The sequence below is a fragment of the Mobula birostris genome, chromosome 4 (genome assembly GCF_030028105.1).
Source record: "Mobula birostris isolate sMobBir1 chromosome 4, sMobBir1.hap1, whole genome shotgun sequence".
In the NCBI taxonomy this organism is placed as follows: domain Eukaryota; kingdom Metazoa; phylum Chordata; class Chondrichthyes; order Myliobatiformes; family Myliobatidae; genus Mobula; species Mobula birostris.
The window spans coordinates 153,790,646-153,818,626 of record NC_092373.1 but is presented as its reverse complement, the minus strand read 5'-3'; the positions used below and the strand labels follow the sequence as shown (position 1 = coordinate 153,818,626).

Here is a 27,981-nt window from a genome sequence, read left to right as displayed (position 1 = left end):
CTGTGGGACTTCCAAATACAGACTGATAAGCAGGTACTGGCCAACTAACCAGGCATAGTAATACTGGACAAGGAACAGAAGAAAGCAATAGCAATCCCGAACAACAGTAACATCAGGAAGCAGGAATATGAGAAGCTGGAGAAATACCAGGGTGCATCACAACCTGGTATGGAAGTTGTCCTGTCCAAGACCGAAAGAAGCTGCAGAAGATCGTGAACACGGTGCAGCACATCACACAAACCAGTCTTCCGTCCGTGGACTCATTTTACACCGCAAGTTGTTGGACCAGTGCTGGCAGGATAATTAAGGACCCGACCCACCCAGCCAACACACTTTTCGTCTCTCTTCCCTCCGGGAGAAGGTTCAGGAGCTTGAAGACTCGTACAGCCAGATTTGGGAACAGCTCCTTTCCAACTGTGATAGGACTGCTGAACGGATCCTGGCCCAGATCTGGGCCGTACCCTCCCAATATCCGGACCTGCCCCTCGGTTTTTTTGCACTACCTTACTTTCCCTTTTCTATTTTCTATTTATAATTTATAATTTTAATTTTTAATATTTACTAATTTTAACTATTTTAAATATTTGTAATCCAGGGAGTGTGAAGCGCAGAATGAAATATTGCTGTGATGATTGTACGTTCTAGTACCAATTGTTTGGTGACAATAAAGTATAAGTAAAAAGTAATCATTATCTTTACTTCGAGGGGGGATTTATGCACTTTTGGAAAGGGATGGCCTTCTTTGACAGTTAGCATGGCTTTGTGTGGGGCAGGTCATGCCTTACATACTTGATAGTTTTGAAGAGGTGCTGGATGAGGGTAAAGCAGTGTATGTTATCTACATTGATTTTAGTAAGGCAATTGATAAGGTCCCACATGGTGGGTTGATTCAAAAGATAAAGATCCATGGGAATTGGGTTCAGCGCGGTATCCTTGCTGCTCCTAGTAGTGCGCTCTTCTGCACTGAGATCTCAGGTGTTGTTCCCGGGATTTGTTGGAGCCACTCTCCCAGTCACAGTTCCAAGTGCTCCTAACACCACCGGGATTACTCTGGCTTTAACCTTCCGCATCCTTTCTATCTGCTCTTTCAAGCCCTGGTATTTCTCCAGCTTTTGATATTCTTGCTTCCTGATGTTACTGTTGTTCAGGATTGCCACATCTATTGCTATTGCTTTCTTCTGTTCCTTGTCCAGTATTACTATGTCTGGTTGGTTAGCCAGTACCTGCTTATCAGTCTGTGTTTGGAAATCCCACAGGATCTTAGGCCTGTCACTCTCCACTACCTTCACGGTGTTTCCCATTTGGATTTGGGAATGTCCAATCCATAGTCAGCACAGATGTTCCTGTACACAATTTCAGCAGCTTGGTTGTGCTATTCAGTGTATGCTGTCCTTGCCTGTTTCTTGCACCCTGTTACTGTGTGCCGGATGGTTTAAGTGGATTCCTTGTACAGTCTGCATCTTGGGTCTTGCCTGGTGTGATGGACCCCTGCTTCTATTGCTGTTGTGCTCAGCACTTGTTCTTGTGCAGCCGTGAGCTACGCCTCTGTGCTGCCCTCAGCCCTGCCATTTCCAGCCACTGGTAGGACTTTCTTATGTCAGCCTCCTCTGATATCTGGCAGTGGTACATACCGTGCAGTGGCTTGTTCCTCCATGGCCTCTGGTCCTCTGGCTCTGCTTTACCCACTTCCATTCCTATTTCCATGGCCCCTGCCTGCTGTCTGAGTATTCTCCTGGCAGATCATCCTTAGGGGCCAACTTCCTGACATACTCATGAATGTTTCACATTTCTTCCAGGACTGTGGCCTTGACACTTCCAAGTCCCTGTCCTCTTTTATTCCAGTGGGTGTACTGTCCCTCGATGTTGGACTTTGGATGGAAACCTCCAAACTTGTTTCTGGGCCTTGATGTCAGCAGTTCCCAGTTCATTCCGTGGCCAGCATACTATTTCAGCTGGGTATCTGATGACTGGTGGGACGAATGTGTTGATGGCTCTGATCTTGGTCTTTCACTACTATCCACCTGCACTTTTCCACTCCAAATGACATCCCATGTCTCCGCTGTACACCTTCGTCTCAAGTGGATTCGTGAGTCAATGTCTCTTTCGTTTCTGGCATACAGCTTGATGTCATCTGTGTACAGGAGATGGCTGAAAGTGACTCCATCTTGAATCTGTACCCGTATCCACTCTTTGACATTATCTGGTTGAGGAGGTTCAAACCTACGCAGTACAGCAGTGGGGATAGTGCATTACCCTGGTACATTTCACATCTGATGGTCACTTGTGCTATTGGCTTTGAGTTAACTTCTAGCATTGTCTTCCAACAGCATTGTGTTCTTGATGAAGGTCCTTATTGTCTTGTTGGCCTTGTACAGAGACAAAATTCCAGAATCCATGTGCTTTCTGGCTGTCGATCCAGTCTGTACTTAGGTTGCTTTCCCTGGTCTTGGAGTCTTGCATGACTGCTTTGTCTACCAGTACTTGGTGCTTGGAGCATCTGGTTCCATTACTGGTCGCCCTCTAAGCAGGGCTCAGGAAATTACACACATGTTCCTCCTTCTTGGTGGCTATTATAGAACATAGAACATAGAATAGTACAGCACAGTACAGGCCCTTTGGCCCACAATATTGTGCCGACCGTTAAATCCTGCCTCCCATATAACCCCCCATCTTAAATTCTTCCATTACCTTTCTAGTAGTCTCTTAAACTTCACTAGTGTATCTGCCTCCACCACTGACTCAGGCAGTGCATTCCACGCACCAACCATTCTCTGAGTAAAAAACCTTCCTCTAATATCCCCCTTGAACTTGCACCCCTTACCTTAAAGCCATGTCCTCTTGTATTGAGCAATGGTGCCCTGGAGAACAGGTGCTGGCTGTCCACTCTATCTACTCCTCTTAATATCTTGTATACCTCTATCATGTCTCCTCTCATGCTCCTCCTCTCCAGAGAGTAAAGCCCTAGCTCCCTTAATCCCTGATCATAATGCATACTCTCTAAACCAGGCAGCATCCTGGTAAAGCTCCCCTGTACCCTTTTCAATGCTTCTACATCCTTCCTATAGTGAGGTGACCAGAACTGGACACAGTACTCCAAGTGTGGCCTAACCAGAGTTTTACAGAGCCTCATCATTATCCCGCGACTCTTAAACTCTATCCCTCGACTTATAACACTCCATAAGCTTTCTTAACTACCCTATCTACCTGTGACGCAACTTTCAGGGATCTGTGGACAGATCCCTCTGCTCCTCCACACTACCAAGTATCCTGCCATTTACTTTGACCTCTGCCTTGGAGTTTGTCCTTCCAAAGTGTACCACCTCACACTGCTCTGGGTTGAACTCCATCTGCCACTTCTCAGCCCACTCTTGCATCCTGTCAATGTCTCTCTGCAATCTTCGACAATCCTCTACACTATCTGCAACCCCACCAACCTTTGTGTTGTCTGCAAACTTGTCAACCCACCCTTCTACCCCCACATCCAGGTTGTTAATAAAAATCATTAAAAGTAGAGGTCCCAGAACCGATCCTTGTGGGACACCACTAGTCCCAACCCTCCAATCTGAATGTACTCCCTCCACCACAACCCTCTGCTTTCTGCAGGCAAGCCAATTCTGAATCCACCTGGCCAAACTTCCCTGGATCCCATGCCTTCTGACTTTCTGAATAAGCCTACAATGTGGAACCTTGTCAAATGCCTTACTAAAATCCATGTAGATCACATCCACTGCACTACCCTCATCTATATAGCTGGTCACCTCCTCAAAGAACTCTATCAGGCTTGCTAGACATGATCTGCCCTTCACAAAGCCATGCTGACTGTCCCTGATCAGACCATGATTCTCTAAATTCCCATAGATCCTATCTCTAAGAATTTTTTCCAACAGCTTTCCCACCACAGACGTAAGGCTCACTGGTCTATAATTACCCGGACTATCCCTACTACCTTTTTTGAACAAGGGGACAACATTCGTCTCCCTCCAATCCTCCAGTACCATTCCCGTGGACAATGAGGACATAAAGATCCTAGCCAGCGGCTCAGCATCTCTTCCCTCGCCTCGTGGAGCAACCTGGGGAATATTCCGTCAGGCCCCGGGGACTTATCCATCCTAATGTATTTTAACAACTCCAACACCTCCCCTCCCTTAATATCAACATGCTCCAGAACATCAACCTCACTCATATTGTCCTCACCGTCATCAAGTTCCCTCTCATTGGTGAATACCGAAGAGAAGTATTCATTGAGGACCTCGCTCACTTCCACAGCCTCCAGGCATATCTTCCCACCTTTATCTCTAATCGGTCCTACCTTCACTCCTGTCATCCTTTTTTTCTTCACATAATTGAAGAATGCCTTGGGGTTTCCTTTACCCTACTCGCCAAGGCCTTCTCATGCCCCCTTCTTGAGCTCCTCAGCCCCTTCTTAAGCTCCATTCTTGCTTCCCTATATTCCTCAATAGACCCATCTGATTCTTGCTTCCTAAACCTCGTGTATGCTGCCTTCTTCCACCTGACTAGATTCTCTGCCTCACTTGTCACCCATGGTTCCTTCACCCTACCATTCTTTATCTTCCTCATCGGGACAAATTTATCCTGAACATCTAGCAAGAGATCCCTAAACATCGACCACACGTCCATAGTACATTTCCCTGCAAAAACATCATCCCAATTCACACCCGCAAGTTCTTGCTTTATAGTCTCATAATTTGCCCTTCCCTAATTAAAAATTTTCCTGTCCTGTCTGATTCTATCCTTTTCCATGATAATGCTAAAGGCCAGGGAGCGGTGGTCACTGTTCCACAGATGCTCACCCACTGAGAGATCTGTGACCTGACCCGGTTCGTTACCTGATACTAGATCTAGTATGGCAGGGGCCCCCAACCATTTTTGCATTGTGGACCGGCCGACCCGGGGGTGGGGGGGCTGGTAGGGTTGCCAGCGGACAAGAGTAGCAGTCAAATACGTTGTGTTTAACCAGAGGAAGACTACAATGACCATGAAGCCTTGCGTGGGCACCAGTGCGCATGCGTGACCTGATTTTTTTTCTGTATATCGTTTTTGGCGATTTTGTTCGGGGTGGGGGGTTGTTAATCACTACCGGAATATAGGTGATAAGTGGCTAATACACACAATTTTGTTTCTGAAAGGGTTTATCTAACGAATTTAATATTAAACACACAGCACACATTTTCCTTGCATGAATATAGTGATAAGTCAATTATCAGGGGAGGACAGGGGAGCTTGAAGTAAATGTTAAACAAACTTCCAGTAGAAGTGACAGAAGCAGGTTCGATATTATCACTTAAAGAAAAATTGGATAGGTATATGGACAGGAAAGGAATGGAGGGTTGTGGGCTGAGTGCAGGTCGATGGGACTAGGTGAGAGTAGCGTTTGGCATGGACTAGAAGGGCAGAGATCGCCTGTTTCCGTGCTGTAATTGTTTTATGGTTATATAAGTAAGTCAATAGCATCATAACATTTTAAGTAACGTTTGGATATTAAACACACAGCACATATTTTCCCCATATGATCATATAAAATCATTGCAACACACCAATATCGCTGAATCAGTGGGAGCCCTGGGCTTGTTTTCCTGCAACAAGATGGTCCTATCGAGGGGTGATGGGAGACAGCGATACTCGAAGGCGGTGCCTTATATCCAGTCTATTCCACAATTTAGTTTTCGTTGCATTAATTGCAGAGATATGTTGGAAATGGAAGCAACGTTTTCAGTGCTTTCGTGGCTATCTCAGGATATTTAGCCTTGAATTTGATCCAGAATGCTGACAGAGATGTTATGTCAAACATACTTTTCAGCCTGCCGTCATTTGCAAGCTTGAGGAGTTGATCTTCTTCCTGCACTGACATGGATGACACGAGAGTAATGAACTCGCATGCGTAATGGCTCAACAGTGCGTGACAGGGAATGATGAAAGGTGCAGCTGACTCATTTTGCTAAATCATATCGTTTCCTTGCGGCACGGTAGCGTGTGCTTTGCGGCCCGGTACCGGTCCGCGGCCCGGTGGTTGGGGACCGCTGTAGTATGGCATTCCCCTAGTCGGCCTGTCAACATACTGTGACAGGAATCTGTCCTGGACACACTTAACCAACTCTGCCCCATCTAAACCATTGGAACTAATGAGGTGCCAATCAATATTAGGGAAGTTAAAGTCACCCATGATAACAACCCTGTTATTTTTGCGCCTTTCCCAAATCTTCCTCCCAATCCGCTGCTCGGTATCTGCTGCTACCAGGGGGCCTATAGAATACTCCCAGTAGAGTAACTGCTCCCTTCCTGTTCCTGACTTCTACCCATACTGACTCAAAAGAGGATCCTGCTACATTACCCACCCTTTCTGTTGCTGTAACAGTATCCCTGACCAATAATGTCACCCCTCCTCCCCTTCCCCCCCCCTTTTTTCCCACCTTTCTATCCCTTTTAAAGCACTGAAATCCAGGAATATTGAGAATCCATTCCTGCCCTGGTGCCAGCCAAGTCTCTAATGGCCACTACATCATAATTCCATGTATGTATCCAAGCTCTCAGTTCATCACCTTTGTTCCTGATGCTTCTTGCATTGAGGTACATGCATTTCAGCCCTTCTCCCTTACTGTCTTTACACCCTTTAATCTGTTTCCCTTTCCTCAAAGCCCCTTTTTATGTTAGATCTCGCTTTACTCCATGCACTATACTTGCAGTTCTCAAATGACCTTTATCCTACTCCACCTCACTATCTGCTCTAACACTCTGGTTCCCCTCCCCCTGAAAAACTAGTTTAAAACCCTCGGAACAGCACTAGTAAACCTTCCCGCAAGGATGTTAGTCTTCCTCCAGTTCAGGTGCGACCCGTCCTGTCGGAACAGGTCCCACCTTCCCTGGAACAAGGTCCAGTTGCCCAGAAACATGAAGCCCTCCCTCCTGCATCAACTCCTTAGCCACGTATTTAGCTGCATTATCTTCCTATTTCTAGCCTCAGTAGCATGTGGCATGGGTAGCAATCCTGAGATTGCAACCCTGGAGGTCCTGTCCTTCAACTTTGCACCTAACTCCCTAAATTCTGTTTGCAGCACCTCCTCCTTCTTCCTATACACGACATTGGTCCCTACATGGACCATGACATCTGGCTGCTCACCCTTCCTCTTGAGAATGTTGAGAACTCGATCTGAGATATCGCGGACCCTGGCATCATGGAGGCAACAGACCCTCCGGGATTCTCGATCTCTTCCACAGAACCTCTTATCTGTCCCCCTAACTATCGAATCCCCTATCACTACTGCTCTCCTCTTTTCCCTCCTTCCCTTCTGAACTGAGGGTCCATTCTCGGTGCCAGAGACACAACCACTACAAATTGTCCCTGGAAGGTCGGCCCCACCAACAGTATCCGAAACGGTATACTTATTATTGATGGGAACGGCCACGGGGGTGCTCTGCTCATTCTGTCTACTCCCCTTCCCTCTCCTGACAGTCACCCAGCTACCTGCCTCCTGACTCTTAGGGGTGACTATCTCCGTGTAACTCCTGTCTATTTCTGCCTCTGCCTCACGTACGATCTGAAGTTCATCCAGCTCCAGCTCCAGTTCCCTAACTCGGTTTGTCAGGAGCTGCAGCTGGATACACCTTTTACAGGTGTAGTCATCAGGGATAATTGTGCCTGCCCTGACTTCCCACATACTGCATATGGAGCACTCGACTGCCCTAGCTGCTGCCTCCATTACCTGCTCCTAAGTTAATTAGATTAATTAAAGGAACTTACCCGGCCTTACCTCACTGGGAGCAAGCTTGTCCTCAGCCTCTGCTCACCGAAGCCTCTTGAGCCAAAGCCTTCCTACTCTGTCTCCCACTACTCCGTCGCCCGCTCCGTTAATCTGTTCGCTTTTTAAACTCTCCCGCTGTCTCACAGGCCGACTTTCATGCGCTTGCGCAGTCGTGCCCCGTTCAAACTGCCGAAGAAATGACCTGTCTGATAGGAGCTTCCATGTTGCTGACAGGCAGGTTATAGGCCAGTAGTCTGATGGTGTTGCTCCTTTGTGAGGACCCTTCATTCTGAGCACTGTCCTTCCTTGAGTTAGCCACTCAGGGTGGGAGTCTGCTTCAAGCAGCTGGTTCATTTGAATGGCCAGCTGTGTATGCAGTGCTGTTAGTTTCTTCAGCCAATAGCTGTGAATCATGTCAGGCCCTGGTGATGTCCAGTTATTTCATACTTAGTATGCATTGCTGGACATCTACTGCTGTAACGGTGACTGATTCTTCCACTGGGAGATTGCAGAGGCTTGCTTATCGGTCTTTCAGCCATTGGGCACTGGTGTTACGTGATGCTTCTTTCTCCCATATACTCGTCCAGTATGCGTGCAATTATTTGCTTGGCCACTGCATCATTAGTGTACCTCTGCAGTCTGGTAGCCAGAGCTGTTAACCGTCCAGGGCTTTGGCTACAAACATAGTACCTTAGTAGCCAAGATGAATCTTTGATCTTTACACCTTTATGTAGCTCAGTTAGTATGCTGACCTCCACACTTGTGGTTTTCATCTTTGCATCCAATCATCGTCTCCAGAGGGGATTATGACAGTACTCTCCACTGTATTTCATTTTGTAGCCCAGCATTTCTGTGATTACTGCTGCCAATGTATATATCAGATTATTGGTCTCAGTTATGTTGGAGGTTGCAATTGTGAGTAGTGCTTCGTTGGCCGCTTCTAGCATGCTGTCTGATGGAATTTTATCACTAAGTCTGGGGAGCCTAGTTCATGGATTGACAGTTGCCAGTTTAGCTATGATCTCCTCTCTGATTGCAGCAGCCAATGTTGATATGCCCTGAGATGAGGCTTAAACTTGCAATTCCCATGTACAATGTGATGCTATTATCTTTGTGCCATCTGTGAGTTATGGAGATGTTTCTCGATCGGCTCAGTTCAGCGGTGTATCATGATTGTATGTTTTCCAGTTCAAGATGTGATAGTAATCCTGTGTTGACAAAGTGAGATTGCTGGGTAACCAGTTGTTTTTCTGTGAATGTGGACAATGGTCCTTGTTGTTGCCCGAACCCCCACATACGCTTGATGTGTACTCTTTCATGTGGGTAGCATTCCATTAATTCCATTCTGTCCAGTCTTGTCCATTTGTTCTGGTAGCCAATTTCTCGGCAGATGGTCCCAGCTCCCCAACCATTGAGAAGTGTGTGTGTGATTAGCAAGTTAAGATTAGTTAGATTAGCAAGTTGGCAAATATGGGTAGAGAAATGGCAGTGGAGTTTAACTTAGCACTTTGGGAGATCAAATAATAGGAGAAAGCATATGGTTAACGGTAGACCCATTATTAACATTAATGTAGAGAGATATCTTGGAATCCAAGTCTATAGCTCCCTGAAAGTGGATACGTAGGTGGATAAGGTGGTAAAAATGGCATTGAAGGCATGCTTGCTTTCATTGGTCAATGTGTTGGGTTTAAGAGTAGGCAAGTCATGCTATAACTACAAAGTTTTAGTCAGACCGCACTTGGGAGTACTGTGTACATTCTGCTGCCTCATAGGAAAGATGTGGAGACTGTAGAGAGGTGTAGAAGAGTTTTATCAGTCTGCTGCCTGGTTTAGAGGATATGAGCTATCAGGAAAACTTGGACAGACTTGGGTTGTTCTAGAGTGCTGGAGGTTAAGGTCTGCAAAGTTGTGAGAGGCACAGATAGGGAGGCAGTCAGAATCTTTTTCCCAGGGTGGAAATGTCGGACACCAGATGACACGCTTTCAAGGTTAGAGGGGGGAAGTTTAAAAGCAAAGTGAGAGGCAATTTTTTAATGCAGAGAATGGCAGCTGCCTGTAGTGGGTTACTAGGGGTGGTAGTGGAAGCAGGAAGTTGGGTGGGGTTTAGATTGACACATGACAAAAATATGAAGGAAAGTGAAGAGGTATAGGTGATTCACAGGTCGGGGACATTTAAAACCATAAAACGTAGAAGCAGAGTTCAGCCATTCGGCTCATAGCATAGCGGCGTCAAGATTGGCACAGTATTGCGGGCTGAATGACTCGTCCCATGCAACACTGTTAACTTATTGCCGCTCTCATTCCCCTCTCAGAATTGGACTAGACATGTTTAACACAGTCCTCCTAATTGAACTAGAACTGAGACTCTGTCTCTTTCTTCTCTCCATCATAAATGACTGCTTTCTCTATTTTGACCATTTGCTGAAACTCTTGTCCATATCTTTGTTACTTCTAACCTTGATTGTTCAATTCTGTGATCTTCTAATTCCCATAAACAAGCTGATTTGAAACACCCTGAAGGTGCAATCTGTGGTAAATTTACTGGGCTGGCATTAATTCTGCATTGCTTTAGTCTCTGATTTAATAAATAATGCAACAGAAACATTTTGCTTACTGGATAAATATTTCACATAGCGGGAAACACATCTGAACACAAATGTAATGTTTTTAAGTTTGATGGCCGCTCCGCTATTGTGGTTTGCGTTCTATTTTGGGAGAAATATGACACTTGATTTTTATTTTCAGCTGTTTTTTTTTCTCCCTCCCTTTTCTGGATTTCTAAACTAAGAGTTACAGTTGGAATACATTATTTTGCTTACTGGGTTTCAAAATACTGTGGTAATTTAGTCACTTCAAAAGCGTGATGCACCTGGGATTGTTTTTAGGAGAAAAATCTGGTGGTTATGAAACAGGAAGATAAAATGTTCATACAGTACTCTTTTTTTTAAAGTTTACATTTTTTGCAGCACCACTGAACACAGTCATGAGCGGGCAGGAACCAATTTGTGATGCGTATTGCATCTGAATTATCAAAGATAGTGTATTTGCTCATAATACAGAAAAAAATTCAGTATCCTACCTGTTTCTGAGGTATGGACCTAATTTCTATGATGTGCTATCTTAGTACCCAGAGCAATAAGTGGCTGAAGGATGTGAAAAAGTAGATTTACTCTGATTGGAAAAAGTACTGAAGTACGCATTATGAAAAGGGGTTCATTGGTGGCCATTGGTGCTCTTAGTTATATCATTCTTATAAATACAGAATGTTATTTTAAGTTTTCAGACCTTTACAGATGAATCTAGTTTTATACAATTTTACCAAAGCACAGGTTTTCCTCAATAGCCTTCAGACTTTTTTATTAATTGTATCTGCTGTCAACTGTATTGTTTAGTGACATAATGGGCACCATAAATATTAAAGTAATCGCACAATGGTTAGGTTCCTGGAGTAGTGCCCAGGGGCCTTAACTATTGATCTGGAGTCATGAGATCAAATCTCACTGTGGCAGTGCAGAATTTAATTGCAAATATTTAAATCAATGCGATTAAAAGGCTGGTATCAAAAGTGAAAACTATAAAACTGCTTGATATTCATAAAATCCCATCTGATTCACTAATGTCCTTCCGCCCTTCTTGCTCAGTCTGGCCTACACGTGATTACAGATCCGGGGCAACATGGATGATTCTTAATTGACATCTGAAATTACCCAGTCAGTTGCTTAGTTCAAGGAGCAATTAACGTCAGCTACAAATGTTGGCCTTGCCAGAAACATCCGTGTCCTGTGAATGAATTTTTTTCTTGGAAGTATTAATTCTACTTGCACCAGCCTCAGTTAATTCTGCTGTTTTGATTTTTCTTTCAAATGTGTGTGATTACCCTGGTGGCCAAGTGCATCCAGTCTGGTCAGGTGAAGGCAGACCCTCCAAAGGATAGTCAGAAAGATACCGGAGTCACACAAGGAATGGCAGCAATGGACAAAAGTGGCAAAAGAGTGACTTGATATTTTTATTTTTTTTAAATGAAGGAATTCAGTCCATTGAATTTGTACTGGCTCTCAGAGCAATCAGTTCTGTGTGCACTCTTAAAGAAGGCATGGCAGGGGCTATGATATGTTAGGAATGTGAAGAGGTTTGGTACATTGACAAAGAATATTACAGGGTTTTTGTAAATGTACAGTGGAGAGCATTCGTACTGGTTGCATCACAGCCTGGCGTGGAAGCTCCAGTGTGCAGGATAGAAAAAGGCTGCAGAGCATTGTTGACTCAAACAGCTCTATCACAGGCACAAACTTCCTACCATGAGGACTTCAGAAAGACGGAGTGCCTCAAAAAGCGGGGGTGGGGGGCGGGCGGTCTTCGGAATTTCAGCATCCATGACATCCACCTCCTACCCAACGATAGTAGCAAGAAGAGGGCAAGAAGACTCTCACTCAATGATTCAGAAACAGCTTCTTCCCCTCCGCCAGCACATTTTTCTGAATGATTCTTGATTGCGATCTCATTATTCCTTTTTAAAAACCATTTATATTTGTAATTTATTGTAATTACTATCTTTGCATTGTCGTGCTGCCACAAAGCAACTAATTTTACTTCATCTAAGCCAGTGATAATGAATCTGATTTTGTAGTCAATCTTCTCTCCCTCAAGCGCATCAATTCCATTCTCTTGCCACCCATTTCCACTTGAGGTGATTTACCAGTTAATCTGCCAAGCAGCATGACTTTGAGATGGGTGAGGAAACCAGGGCACCTACAAACTACATACAACGTTGGAGTTTAGAATTGTACTTAACTTGGTAGAACCGTAAGACAGTAGCACCGCCTCCTAAACTACTGTGCTACCTTAAGAAAAGAAGAGGAAAAATTGGAGGCGAAATTGCTTCCAGACTTTGATTCTTTGAATTACTTATGTACTTTTATTTTGGTACAGCTTTGCTTTATTCTTCTATTGCAAAAGAAGCTGATATAATTTTGTTTCAATAATGGTATAGTTTGAAATCAAGTTGTTGCAGCATTTTAGAGGATATATTTGACAGTTAAACTTGTATTCTAATCACTAAGCTGTTTCCATGTAATAATCCTGGCCCACATGGCAGCGTATGAATACATTGTCTGAAATTGTTCCCACTGCTATTTTAGCAGAGGTCTTTGTCTGTTTAATTTAAAGTTTTTTTTTTGGCTGAAGTTATTGTATGAAGTGAGGGTTTGCAGCAGCCTTCTGGTATTCCTCAGGATCCACAAGTAATGTGACTTAGTTTTTCTCTGTGTATTGATGTTCCAGTACAGAAAGGTCTGACTTTCATGTGGAGATAATGTTTCCATTATGACACTTGCCAGCTTTGTTACTTAAATTGCAAGCCTTTTGATTTGTGGGTGAATTGGTGACCTGATGTGACCCAAGAAAGAAGGGGTTTTCAGCATTTGAACCAATCTGCTCCCTCATTTGCGGAAAGATGGGTTGCCATTGGTTAATTGACCCTTGACATTAACCGTGTCTATTTCTTCACAGTCTTCGTGCCAGAAATAGAGAAGACCATGAAAAGGAACCGGCTTCCAAGCAGCAGCGATGATTCTGACGACAATGACAGTGAGTGTTTTGCTTTCTTACAGTGAAAGTGACATAGCTTCCAGGTTATGTCTAACACAGCATTTAAAACAAATGACACAGAGTAATTCAATGCTTGGCTCTTCGTCCAGAGCTCCTGAATAGTTATTAGGCTTGAATGCTTATCCACTATTGTGCCCAGTTATGGATATCTGATGACATCCAGCATTCACAGAAAATATTAAGCAGCTCCCTCATTGTATCAGTGAATAGGTAGTACTGACCCAAGAAGAGTAAAAAGATTATAGATCTTTCCTTTTGCTATACTGAGTAATCTGACTTCAGCCAAGATAGATATTTGGATTCAAAGGTCAGCTTGTGTGCTTGGCATTAGTAGCCTACAACCCTACAGCATGAAAGTTGATTTTAGCAATTTCCAGTAATTTTTCACTCTTCTCCATCCTCTCCTTTTCCATTTCCCATTCCGGCTCCGCTCATACCCCTTCTGTTCTCCTCTCCTGCCTATCACCTCCATTTGGTACCCCTCTTCCTTCCCTTTCTCCCATGGGTCCACTCTCCTTTCCTATCAGATTCTTGCTTCAGCTCTTTACCTTTCCCACCTGTCACCTCCCAGCTTCTCCTCTCATCCCCACCTCACCCACTCACCTTCCTTTCCCCTCACTTGACTTTATCTATCTCCTTCCAACTTGTACTCCTTCCACTCCCCCCACCTTGTTACTCAGGCTTCTTCCCCTTTACTTTCCAGTCCTGATAAAGGATCTTGGTCAAAAATGTTGACTCCTTATTCTTCTCCATAGATGCTGCTTGACCTGCTGAGTTCCCTCTGCATTTTTAGTATGTTACCCAGGGAATACGTCCATGTCTTGATTGTGTTCTGCTTGAACTGGGCGCACAGACAGATCTTTTAAGTTGTATTGTCTTTGCCTACACTGCTGCTTTGAGAATACTTGAGAAATAGTTGCAGTCTGTAGGACTATGTGCTTGGAGCTCGGAGAAAAGGGATGCAATTACAAAATAATTAATGTGTCTTCCAAAGGAGTGAATGAAATGTTTCTTAAAAGCATTTATGTTTGCTTATTTTTCCTCTTTTCCCTCTGTCCTCTTTTGTTGTCTTTTTTTTTAACCTCCGTTCTAATCGGCTGCATAACGGCGCGCAGCCTCTCCGGTGAATGATATCGATATTTGTAATTAGAATGCCATGCACAATTCTGATTTGATGGAGACAGACGTGAGAAGCACGGAGGAACATTTGGAGAAACTTCTGAAATGCCTGGTTCGCTGCCGCTGCTGCTGTGCGATCGAGAATCTCTGGAGGGGAAGGACCCAAATCCTCGGCTTTGCCTGTTGCTGGCTGCTGGGGCTGGGGTCGAAGCACTCAGCAGAGATGGTGCTCGATATTGGAGGGCTGGTCGGAGGCTGGAAGTTTTCGGACGGACTCGGAGTTGGAGTGTGGTCAGGTGCTTCCAGGATGCTGCATCGGCAAGTTTGCGGCGCTGGAAGCTCATGGCAGGAAGAGGTTTCTTCCTTCTACCGTCTGTGTGAGATAATGGGACTTTCGAGAGACTTTGAGACTTTTTTTTACCGTATCCATGGTCTGTTCTCTATCAAATTACGGTATTGTTTGCACTGTTGTAACTATATGTTATAATTATGTGGTTTTTGTCAGTTTTTCAGTCTTGGTCTGTCTTGTGATTCTGTGATATCACACTGGAGGAACATTGTATCATTTCTTAATGCATGCATTACTAAATGACAAAGAGGACTGCGTGTCCTCATAATCTTTTTAAAAAAGTCATTATATAAGTATAACAATCCTCTTTGGTATTGAAATGTTCAGCTCTATTTTATGAATTTGAGTCATCTGACTGAAGTAAATCATGAATTTCAGAATACTGGTCAGTGGGTCCTGTGGAATTTCCCATCTTTTCTCAACTAACACAATTGCTAATTTTTTTGCTGTAATTCTCAGAATGTACAGATGAATCGAAAAGAAGTACTTTTCATTTAACCTCTTCACCTTTTACTCGGTTTAGCTTTGTTTTAAGTTGGTTTTCATTTCCTTTACTTGTGCAACAAAGCTGCTGTGATATTTTGTTCTGAGAATTCAGTGTTGTTGTGTAGTTGCCCTTTGCCACCATAGGAACAAAATGAAATCAAACATTTCCATGAGTTTCATCATGTTAAAATCATAATTAACATCCTAAGGTAAAGATGTAAAAGGATTAAGCTGATTTGGTTAGGAAATGCATATTTAAACTCATTGTAAATTGTAATGTGCTTAAAGATGCTTTTTTCTTGTATTGTTCTGATTTAATTATTCATCCCTCCTCCCCCTCTGAGGAGCGTTGGGGAGGAAAATAAATGTCGAGGATGTAGTTAAGTTGACCCTTGTCCGACATTGTGTGCTCTGTTCTGATGTTTCTCCTCCTGTTTGAGTTTGATTATCTGCCTAACCCATGTTACATCCATTAGCAACACACACAAAATGCTGGAAGAACTCAGCAGCCCAGGCATCATCTATTGGAAAGGAGTAAAAAGTCAACGTTTCAGGCCGAGACCCTTCATCAGGACTGTTGAAGGATCTCAACCTGAAACATCGATTCTAACTATTTTCCATAGATGCTGCCTGGCCTGCTGAGTTCCTCCAGCATTTTGTGTGTATTGCTTTGGATTTGCAATATCTTCAGAATTTCTCATCTATGTATTATATCCATTACTCTTATCTTCTGATGAGATGTTCATTTAATGTTTATAACTGTAATAAGAAAATCTTGACAACCCATGGGCAGATTAGTATTTTAACAAAATTAATATGTAGTTGAAAACTGTTGCAAGGAATTCAGACTAGAAGTCTTCAAATGTAAAGATGTTGGATCTTGAAGTGCTCTGGGGGACACCTTTGGCATATGATATGATTCAGTATAATGTTTTTTTTTCATGAGGAGGACAAATGATCTAACAAAGCACAGCACAGCACTAATAAAGTTTGACAGCTTGTCCCTGAAAACAGGACATTTCAGAGGCAGTAAAAGTGCTGCTTCTGATCAGAATTATTGTATGACAAATCACTGTGCCACAAAAGATCACTTGTCCTATTTGTGACTGATCAGATTACTCTTCGTAGAAGAGACAGAAATGCTGTTCATTCTTTTTTTAGGTCATTCAACTTCCTGGTCTCAGCATTCCAAATCACAGCACAGGAGAAACTCAACTTCAAGGCACAAGGACCGAAAACCATCTGAGGTATTGTCCTGTTCCTGTTGTCTGAAACACTTCCTTCTAATTTTACTTTACTGAAAATGCTAGTTTTTATGTTGGTATTTAGAATCACCTGGACGATGGCCAGTTTTTAGTCTTGTCCTGTGTGAACTGTGGCAGTGAATGCCAATGAATTGGATGCCATTATAGCTGATCTTGGTTAGTGATGATCAATTTAAGGTGATCAGAATATTGAATATCAACTAATTTTTCTCATATCTGGCATAGAACCTTAAAATCAATGATAGAACCCATTGCCAAGGCCATCAATTTGATGTAGAGTGAACCTCACATGGCTTTGAGATGAAGTCAATTTCTGAACTTTACGATTCAGGTCGAACCAATATCCAAGTGTACTTATGGCTGAAATGTTAGGTCATTAATGCTGAGGCCGTCTTCAAGATTTTCATTGTTGTTATATTACATTAAAAATGAGGCACTTTTTGGCCTTTACAAGTTAATTTTTTTCTGTGAATTGTTTGAATATTCTGTGGATGTGACCATGTACCTTTTGTTGATAATCTGTCCTTTTTAAGGCCTTGAGACCAGTTATTATCATCTGTATTTCCACATGCTCCCATCCATTTTTGTATTTTATCACATCTAGCTTTCAAAATCTAATTCACAACTGCCATGAAAGGTTAAATTCATGATATTTTGAAAACTAAAGAACAATTTAGTGTAAGGCTTTTTCAAAACAGCTCAGTGATCAAATAACTTTTTTATTTTCACAGATGAATTATTTTCTCTCTGGGAAGAAAAATATAATCACTAACATATCATTCAATACCAACCACTGTAATTCTGTTAGGGTGATTTTATTTTGCATGAAAGGTAGCTGGATATTTATTGAGTATTTCATTCTTCGTACCACAGTTTAATATCATATAATTTTCTGAGTGTATTGTGTTATAACAACTATCTGCATGTAGCTGGCACAGTACCAATGAAAACTGTACCCTCAGCTCTGAATTCCCCCAAGGATCTGCCTTGTCAACATTCTTTGCTTCATCTATGCAACACTCCTGAGTGATATCATCCATAGCTACTGGACCAGCTTCCACCTGTTTACTGATTACACTCAGCTCCACTCCACCATGTCTTTTGACCTCTCTGCTGTTTCTATGCTGTCAAGTTGACTGTCTCCCTTAATGTTTTCATGAGTCTCAACTTACCTGAGATGAGCATTCTTGTGTTCAAACGTTTCAAAGGTACATTTAATGTCAGAGAAATGTATGCAATATACATCCTGAAATGCTTTTTCTTCGCAACCATCCATGAAAGCGGAGGAGTGTCCCAAAAAATGAATGACAGTTAAATGTTAGAACCCCAAAGTCCCCACCCCAGCTCCCCTCCCTCCCGCGTGTAAGCGGCAGCAAGCACAATCCCCCCTCTCACCGGCAAAAAAAATGCATTGTTACCCGGCACCGAGCACTCAAGCGTGAGCAAAACAACAGCAACACACAGACTTGCAGTTACCCCAAAGACTACATTGTTCACCTGGCATTTGACATGCCACAGGCTCTCTCTCTTCCTAATAAGGGAGAAAGAGATGCCTCCGTTTTACAGTGAGAGGGGAGGCATAGCAAACAACTCGCTGGTTTATGATGTTAAAAGTTCGTTGTTTTGCTTTTTCTGAGCTCTATGCCCAAAGATCTCAGGTCTCTGGGCACCCAGCCAAAGATCTTCCAGCTCCCACGACACACTGGTCTGGGACACCGACCTTCAATCTGCCTGTCTCCAGAACCTCGAAATCCTAGGCCTCCAAAGGCGAGCCGAAATCTTAGGCCGCAGCCTTGGCGTGCCGAACAACGGCGAGTTATGAAACCTGGAGAGCGGGTCCCATTCCTGCAAAGAACCATAGTCAGCATGTAACTCGAGGTCAGGGTCTTCAAAAGAACCCGGAAGGAGAAAAATAGAGATATTAAAGATGGAAACAGAGCTGTTTCCGAAGATGCAAGCAAAGGAGTCGTCGTTAGGCACCATTAATTCTCCTAAGCTCCTCCTTGTATCTGAAACAAAAGCTCAAAATCTATTGAAATTAAAACTGTTTTCCCATCCAAGCATAGATTTGGTGGGAGTATAACACTGAAGGTGGGAATTGATATGATTGGCAAAAGGACAGGCCATTGGAAACGCAAGAGGAAGCTACCATGGTTAACACTGTGTAATCTACCTGGGATGACTTTGCTGGAATCAGGTAGTTGCTAGTTTCATGACTAGCCTTTAAACACTTTGGATCAATAATTAAAGACGGTCGCCGTTTAGCACCATCATCACTTCACTTTGCCTCCAATTGTCGCCCTGTTTGGCTTAGGTGTGACTCCACTTTTACCAATGGGAATGTTTCGTTGCTAGTTGTTGCAGTAGCCAGGGGCAATTAAAGCTGGATAATAGATATTACCGTAGCCAGCAATGTTGTGTCCCAATGTTCTGTCTACTTCAGTAGACAGAAGCTGTTATTCCAGTGATTTGCCCCAACTCTTTCTCCTCCTTGTCCAAACAAGACCCTGCAAAATACTTGAGTCATGTTTTAGACTGGGTTTCAAACTCTGAATTGATTCCATCCTATTTCATCACTGCTCTTTTATTCCCTGTTATGCCTAAACCATCAACCTAATTTTAATTGCCTCCAGTCTGGATTATTCCCTTCTGGTGCTGAATTTATCCATTTTACCTATCACATTGAGCCATTGTATCAATATTTTAAATATAAAATATTCTGTGTTGTTTTCTGAACCAGCCCTCTACAACCTACTTTATTTTAAAGATTTTACGGCCAGGCCTGTCGACCAGTGAATTTGAGGTGGATGTGGCTTATGACCCAAAATAGCTCGTGTTGTACAGCAAAGTCAATTTACTCATGAGCAGAGGAAACAGTTGACCTCAGTATCAACTCTTCTCTGTAAAAGCAGAGTAACTTCTCTAGAAAAGAGAAGAATAGGTGCATGTAAATTCAGTCCACCACAAATCATAAAATTTGACTGAAGTTATGCAATTATCCTTGTCCTTGGCTGTCTATGGTGTTGCATGATATTTAGTGTTTCTTGCATTTAAGTAGTTTCTCATTGCCCTATTGAATTTTGAATTTGGCAGCTCACTGTTGCTGTTAAGCATGGTTTTGCCAATATCTCCTTGATGTTAATGCTACAGTTTATTGGTTTGGATATTGTCTAGGGTGCATTTTCGTTCAATTTTAAATGGCCTTAAAACAACGTAGAAGCAGGGTGAGACACCTTTCGAATAACGGGCAGTAGAGCTTTTCTGATGATCTGAAATGAGCAATGTGGTACTTAGTGTACTGCAAAGGAAACAAAAATCCTCGATTGATTCATGTTCCCTATTAACTGATTTTAGCCAGTGCTCTGTTTTAGAGATTAGTCTTCCATTCCTCGTCACTACCCTGTCACTTTGGCTAAAAATGGGCTGTTTTTGATTTGGACTCATTGCGAATGGGGATGATGAACGGGTTCATCATTCTATCTATAAGCTTGGTATACTTAAGTAGTCTGAAGCATTGACTGTCCAGCCAAACTGGATGCCTGCTTGAGCACAATATTGGACAATTTCAAATGCCAGTGGAGTTGTACCCCAATAAGAGTCAACAATGAAAAGAGAGGAAATGTAGGGGTGGGTGGTTGGTGTGAGAACGAGGTGGGGAAAATGATAATAGTTGTTTTATTGGATATTGGTATCCACTCCACAGTGTAATTTGTATTTTGTATTTCAGGTCTACAGAACAGACTTGATAACTGCAATGAAACTACATGATTCATACCAGCTGAATTCAGATGAATATTACATTCTGGCTGATTCGTGGAGACAAGAATGGGAAAAGGGAGTTCAAGTACCTGTTAGCCCTGAATCAGTGCCACAAGCAAGTATCAGGTATTGGAGAGGAGAAATGTTGTCTTTCATATTGCTTAGTTTTGTATTCTTAATTTGAGCCATGTAGCACTTTCTGATCATTCCTCAGTTCAGGCTGGTTATGTTTTTGGCATACAGTTGTTGCTGTGTGAAAGGGTAATTGCTGGCTGTGACGAATTTCCTTCTGCAATGCATTTACAGTCTTAGAGTCATAGAATGCCACTGCACAGAAGCTGGCCCTATAGCCTATTTAGTTCATGCTGAACCATTATTCTGCCTATTCCCATCGACCTGAACCTGGACCATAACCCTCCATACCCCTCCCACCATGTACCTATTCAAACTTCTCTTAAGTGTTGAAATCAAACCTGCATACACCAATTGTGCTGGCAGCTCACTCGCCACATTCACTGGCCTCTGGGTGAAGAGGTTCCCCTCATGATCCCCTTAAACATTTGACCTTTCACCCTTACCCCATGACCTCTGGTTGTAGTCCCACCCAACCTCAGTGGGAAAAACCTGCTTGCATTTACCTATCTATACCGCTCGTAATTTTGCATACTTCTATCAAATCTCCCCTCTGTCTTCTGTATTCTAATGAATAAAGTCCTAACCTATTTAACCTTTCCCTATAACTCAGGTCCTCAAGTCCCAGCAACATCCTTGTAAATTTTCTGTGCATTCTTTCAATCTTATTTACATACATCGTTCCTGTAGGTAAGTGACCAAAACTACACATAATTATCCAAATTAGGCCTCACCAATGTCTTGTACATTTTCAACATAACATCCCAACTCCTGTGCTCTATATATTGAGGTAATGAAGGCCAAAAACTTTCTTTACGAACCTATTTATCTGTAACGCCACTTTTAAGGAATTATGGATCTGTATTCCCAAATCCCTCTGTTATACCACATTCCTCAGTGCCCTACCATGTAAGGCCTTACTTGTTTGGTACTCCCAAAGTGTAACACCTCACACTTGCCTGCATTAAATGCCTCCTGCCATTTTTCAGCCCATTTTTCCAGCTAGTCTAGTTCCCGATTGTAAGCTTTGATGGTCTTCCTTGCTGTCAACTATACCCTCGATTGGTGTCATCTGAAAATTTGCTGATCCAGTTAATCACATTATCGTCCAGATCATGGATATAGATGGCAAACAACAACGGACCTAACACCAGTCCCTGCGGTACACCACAGCCACAGGCCTCCAGTCAGAGAAGCAACCATTTACTACTACTCCGGCTTCTTCAGCAAAGCCAGTGTCTAATCCAATTTGCTACCTCATCTCGAATGCCAAACAACTAAACCATCTTGACCAACCTCCTGATGCGGAGGCCATGCCAAAGGCCTTGCTAAAGTATATATAGGCATCATCTACTGCCTTGCCTTCGCCAACTTTCCTGTTAACTTCCTTGAAAAACTCTAAGATTGGTTAAACGTGACCTAACATCTATGAAGCCATGTTGACTACCCTTAATCAGTTTCTGTTTATCCAAATACCTGTACATCTGGTCCCTTAGAATATCTTATAATAACTTTCCCACTGCTGATGTCACGCTCACTGGCCTAAAATTTCCTGGCTTATTCTTGGTGTCTTTCTTAAACAATGGAACAATGTTAGCTATCCTCCAATCGTCCAGCACCTCAACTGTGGCAAAGGATGTTTTAGATATCTCTGCTAGTGCCCCAGCAATTTTTGCACTTGCCTGTCACTTGGGTCCGAAGGAACACCCTGTTAGGCCCTGGGGATTTATCCACCCTAATTTGTCTCAAGACAGTAAACACCTCCTCTGTAATCTGTAGATCCATGACCTCGCTGCTGCTTTGCCTCACTTTTGTAGACTCTGTGTCTGTCTCCTGAGTAAATACTGATGCAAAAGTGTCCGTTTAGGATCTTTCCCCATCTCTTTCAGCTCTACATATAGATTACTACTTTGATCTTCTTACTATCCTTTTGCTCTTAATATATCTGTAGAAGCCCTTAGGATTCTCTTTCACCTTGTCTGCTAGAGCAACCTCATGCCTTCTTTTAGCTCTCATGATTTCTTTCTCAAGTGTTCTCTTTCATTTCTTCTACTCCTTAAGTACATCTTTTGTTCCTATTCTGCCTATACCTGCTATACACCCTTTTTGTTAACCAGGGCCTCAGTATCTCCAGAAAACCAAGGTTCTCTAAACCTGTTATCCTTACCTTTTGTTCTTACAGGAACATAAAAATTCTGTTCTCTTAAAGTTTCACTTACCAAGTACATCTTTGCCAGAAAACAGCCTGTCCCAAACCACATTTGCTAGATCCTTTCTGATACCATCAAAGTTGGCTTTTCTCCAATTTAGAATCTCAACCCCTGGATCAGATCTACCCTTTTCCATAATTACCTTGAAACTAATGGCTTTATGACTGCCAGATGCAGTGTTCTGCACAAATGTCACCTGCCCTGTCTCATTCCCTAATAGCAGACCCACTATCACACAGTCTCTCATTCGGACTTCTACGTACTGATTAAGGAAACTTTCCTGAACACATTTGACAAACTTGTTCCCATCCAGCCCTTTTATAGTATGGGAGTCCCAGTCAATATGTGGAAAGTTAAAATCTCCTACTGTCACAATGTTATGCTTCTTGCAACAGTCTCTGATATCTCTATAAATTTGCTCCTCTAAATCCTGCAGACTGTTGGGTTGTCTATAATATAATCTCAATAACATTGTCATATCCTTCTTATTCCTTAGTTCTACCCATAAAGCCTCACTAGATGAGTTCTCCTGTCTGTCCTATGTGAACACTGTAGTGACATTTTCCCTGACTAGTAATGCCACCCTTTCCCCTTTAATCCCTCCCACTCTATCACTTCTAAAACAGTGAAACACAGGCACATTGAGCTGCTAGTCCTGTCCCTCTAGCATCGAAATCTCAGTCATGGCTACTATGTCATAATTCCATGTGTTGATCCATACCCAAAGTTCAGCCATCTTTCCTACAATACTACTTGCATTGAAGTATTACCCAACTCAGAACGTTAGCCCCACCATACTCAACCTTTTAATGCCTGACTTTGTATATAGGCTTAACAATATCTTTCTCCACAACCAGTCCACTATCTGCTCTGGCACTCTGGTTCCCGTCCTCCTGCAAATCTAGATTAACCCTCTGCACCGCCCCCCCCACCCCACACACACCCATGCAGTACTAGCAAATCTTCCAGCTTGGATATAGATCCCCTTCCAGTTCAGTTGCAAATTGTCCCTTCTGTACCGATCCCACCTTCCTTTGAAGAAGCATAATGATCTAAGAATCTGAAGCTCTTCCTCTTGCACCATCTCTTTAGCCATATGTAAAACTGTATAATCTTCTTATTTTTGGCCTCACTAGAACATGGTACAAATTCTGAGATCACAATCCTGGAGGGCCTGTCCTTTAACTTAGTATCTAACTCCCTGAACTCACTTAGCAGGACCTCGTCACCTCATCTACCCATGTCTTTGGTACCACTGTGGACCACGACCTCTGGCTGCTCACCCTCCCACTTAAGAATGCAGTGGAGTCGATTAGAGATATCCCTGACCCAGGCACCCTGGAGGCAACATCCCATCCGGAAATCTCATTCTCGATAACACAACCTCCCTTCTGTTCCCTTAACCAGTCACTATCCCTATCACTACAGGCTCACCTGCCAAAATTTCACCTGCAAATGTGTGGGATTCAAATTGCCAATTACTTTGATTACCAGGTGACTAGCACTCTAATGTTTTTACAAACATATCGCCAGCAATATCCTGTTGCAGCCAAAGTGTGAACATGAATAATATAAAGACTGTCAGAATAGGATAAATGTCTAGTGCCTTGTAAAACTATTCAGCCTCCAACCGTTTGTTCACATAAATAAGTATTACAACCAGGGATTTTGATCAATTTAACTGAGAAGTTTTATTTGTGAATCGCATGCTCCTCTTTCACAGTAGAACTTAGCAGTGTGCTTTGGGACAGAGGCTAGCATTTTTTTTATCCAGGATCTCTCTCTGTATTTAGCAGCATTCATCTTCACATCAGTCCTGACCAGATTTCCAGTCCTTGCTGCTGAAAACCTGACCCGTAACAATAATCCATTCCAAAAAAAGGTTGGGTATCCTTGCATAGCCTCTTTTACAAGTGCCTTTCTTCTCTGGCAACTAAGTTTAGAGGGGTAGCCTGACTTGGGCCATGTGCCTGTGGTTTTATATTTTTTCCACTTTTTCACAATGTACTGCACTGAGCTCCAAGGTATGTTCAATGCTTTTGAGATGGACTTCTAACCTTCCCCCAGTTTGTGCTTCTCTATTATCATGTCCTTAACTTGTCTTGAATGCTCTTTTGTCTTCACTTTGATTTGGTCTGTTGAAAATCTACCGTCTGTTGGACCTTGCAGAGAGAGGGGTATTTATTTTTATGATTTCATTGGAAACAGGTGATCCTCCAACTTTGTACATCAACAAATTGGGTGAGTCGGTAAGGAAGTATATAGGATTGTGCTGAGGAAATTTAGTGTAGTAATTACAAAGAGGATGAATACTTTTTCAGCTTCACAATTTTGGTTTTTAATTTTTAGTGACAGGTTTTGGAATTTTTCTTTGATTTGACATGATGGTCAATGTTTCATAGATCAGTTCAAGATATTCCTACTTCAATATATTTTGAGTTCAGGAAATGGAACAGTAAAATGTGAAATAGTTGTGGGGGCTGAATACTTTTTCAAGGCACTGTAGTAGTGCTACATTCACATTTAATAATATGTTCAATAATATCACCACTGTTAAGTGCTTGGCACTAGAATAAAATTGCAAAAGCAAAATGTTTGGATGTTTTGATTTGGACCTTGGCCACATTATTTCATACTTTTACTGAATAACTAGTGACATGCTCTTTGCCATTAGCAGTTCCCTTCAGATTAGGAAAACAATGGGATTTGCAGAGTTAAAGTGCAGTTTTTCTCTGAACTGTGATATAATTATCAGCGTGGAGATGAAAAACAGCACATCAGCAGCCCAGTTCTTAAGGTCATCAATTCTGGTTTGATGCATTACTGGAAGTTTAAGTATGTAACATATAGCCATTTCTAGTATTATTATGATTAATAGAGACAGGAGGGGTTGCAAAGCTTAACACTTTTGAAAGCTCTTTTGTTCTTTCTCTTTTTTGCTTAATTCCTAGAAACTCTAGGATGGTTACAAGCGTATTTGTGATCCTCTTTCTTAATGTGCAAGTTTCTGATGTTTTGAAATTGTAAAAGCTAAATATTACTTGCACGATACGATGGCTTGCCAGGTGACCAGCAGTCATGTGCATGCCGAGCTGGGTATATAGGTGGGAAGGCTGGATACGTTTCATTTTCTGCAATGCATATGTGAATCCATTTGTTCTTTAAGGAATTTACAGCCCTCCAAAACTATTTTCACATTCTATTGTTTCACTTTCTTAATTTAAAATATATTGAAGTAGGATTATTTTGAGCTAATATCCAAAACATTGTGCATCATGTCAAATTAAAGAACGATTCCAAAACCTATCAACAATTTACTAAAGATGAAAAACCAAAATTGTGAAGCTGAAAAAGTATTCATCCCTTTTGTAATACTTCTCTGCTATTCTTCTGCTTAGAATTTGGAGCTAACTGAACCATGTGTGGAAGAGCCACAATTAACTCCAAGTTCCCCGATTTAAAGTCCCAATAAATAAGCTTTCTTCAAGTAATATACATAATTATGGTCTTTGTTTCAAACTACAGTATTTGTGGCAAAATATTTATTTTGCATATTATCAGGTTGTCATGTTAACTTACACTCTTGAAGCAAAGGTGCTTTCATTTGCTGTTAGCTCTTCAGAAATGGTACATCATGGAAATAGTTGCATATATAGCCTATTCCTTATAATCTTGATTGCAGTTTGCACAATACTTAATGACTTGCCAGGTCACCAGCAGTCACTTGTAGGCCAAGCCAGGTGTATGAGTAGGAAGGTGTGATGGCTGGACAGATTTCATTTTCTACAACACAAATGTGAATCCATTTGTTCTTAAAGGAACTTACCTAGCCCACAAATATGCTGCCATTGTGGGGTTTGAATTTGTAATTTTAGTTCGCTTTAGCACTCACTGAGATTCTGACATAGTATCTTTTTCCGCTTGGTTTACCCTTGGCGAGGATCAATCACTGTCAGATGTTACTTTGACACTTGGTTCCTGGGTATTTAGCTTATTTTGCAACATACCTTCACAGAATGTGATCTGTCTCCATGCTACAGCCACTGTTAATATTTCAATCTGTTTGTCTTACCATTCTCTTTACACTGTACAGCTCTATGGGACAGTCCTTGTATTCCCCATTGGACCACAGTCAGAGCATATTCATCAGGAGCTTCCATTCTTACTGCTGTGTTGTTTACTCTGAAGTTCCTAAGGATCTGTCATTGCTCCCTTTCCTCAATCACCTACTGGTCCCTGGTAATATTATCTGCCAGGTGTAAGTAGACTGGCGACTCCTATTGTTGCAACCCTTGTACTCTTACGTACATCACTGAAGTTGCCGCCTTTTCATCATCCAACTTTTCAGGTTTCCTATACTATGTCCTCTTATCTTCAATATAATATTCCTCTGACTGAGCCATTCTTCTTGATTATCCCTTTCAGTCCATAGCGGAATTTCCAACTCCCATTCCTCTTTTCCTGAGTTAAAGTACAGCTTCTATCCTGTTGATATCAGACTCTTGGACGTCTTTTATGATAAGATGGACTGGACCTCACAATCTCTCTAGTTATGATCTTTCACCTTTATTGTTTACCTGCACTGCACTCTCCCTGTAGCTTTTGCACTTTATTCTGCATTGTTACTGTTTTACCTTGTTCTGCCTCAAAGCACTGTGACTAATCCTGTAAGAACAATATGCAGGATAAGTTTTTTTCACTGTATCTTGGTACATGTGACACTAATAAACCAATACCAATACTCTAACCCCACAACTCATCCAGGCGATCTCTCTAATTTTGATTCACCTTTGTCAGCTGTGCCATCTGCTGCCTAGACCCGAACTGCAATAACATCATTTCTGCCTTTCCCTTTATCCGTTAAGGTCCTCCTCATTTGCCAGTTCTTTATTCATAAATGGCTTTTTTTTTCATTGGAAGACATCATTGGAGCTACTAGCAATCAGATCTTGTATAGGGATCAATTTAGATAGTCAATTTGTATACAGTGCTTTCTTGACAAGCATTAGATTAAGTATCAGATAGTTTAGTTTGGATGTTATTCAATGAGGAGCAACTGAAGACCCATGAAGTAGGGAGAACATGAGTATGAAATGTTCTGTAACACATACAAAATGCTGGGGGAACTCAGCAGACCAGACAGCGTCAATTGCAAAGAGTACAGTCAACGTTTCAGGCTGAGATCCTTCAGCAGGACTGGAGAAAAAAAGATGAGGAGTAGAGTTAAAAGGTGGGTGGAAGGGAGGGAGAAACACAAGGTGATAGGTGATACTGGTGGGGTGGGGGGTGAAGAAGTA

At 42.3% G+C, this 27,981-nt stretch overlaps 1 protein-coding gene across 1 annotated transcript in view; it reads left to right on the top strand.

Moving 5' to 3' along the window:
• LOC140196670 (protein Jade-1-like) overlaps nucleotides 1–27,981 on the top strand; it is a 161,330-nt gene that overhangs the window by 81,583 nt on the left and 51,766 nt on the right. Inside the window, 3 exon segments of the mRNA XM_072256269.1 lie at nucleotides 13,266–13,343; nucleotides 16,480–16,565; nucleotides 20,311–20,468. Of these exon segments, the coding sequence (XP_072112370.1) occupies nucleotides 13,292–13,343; nucleotides 16,480–16,565; nucleotides 20,311–20,468 (296 nt within the window). The 5' untranslated portion in view covers nucleotides 13,266–13,291.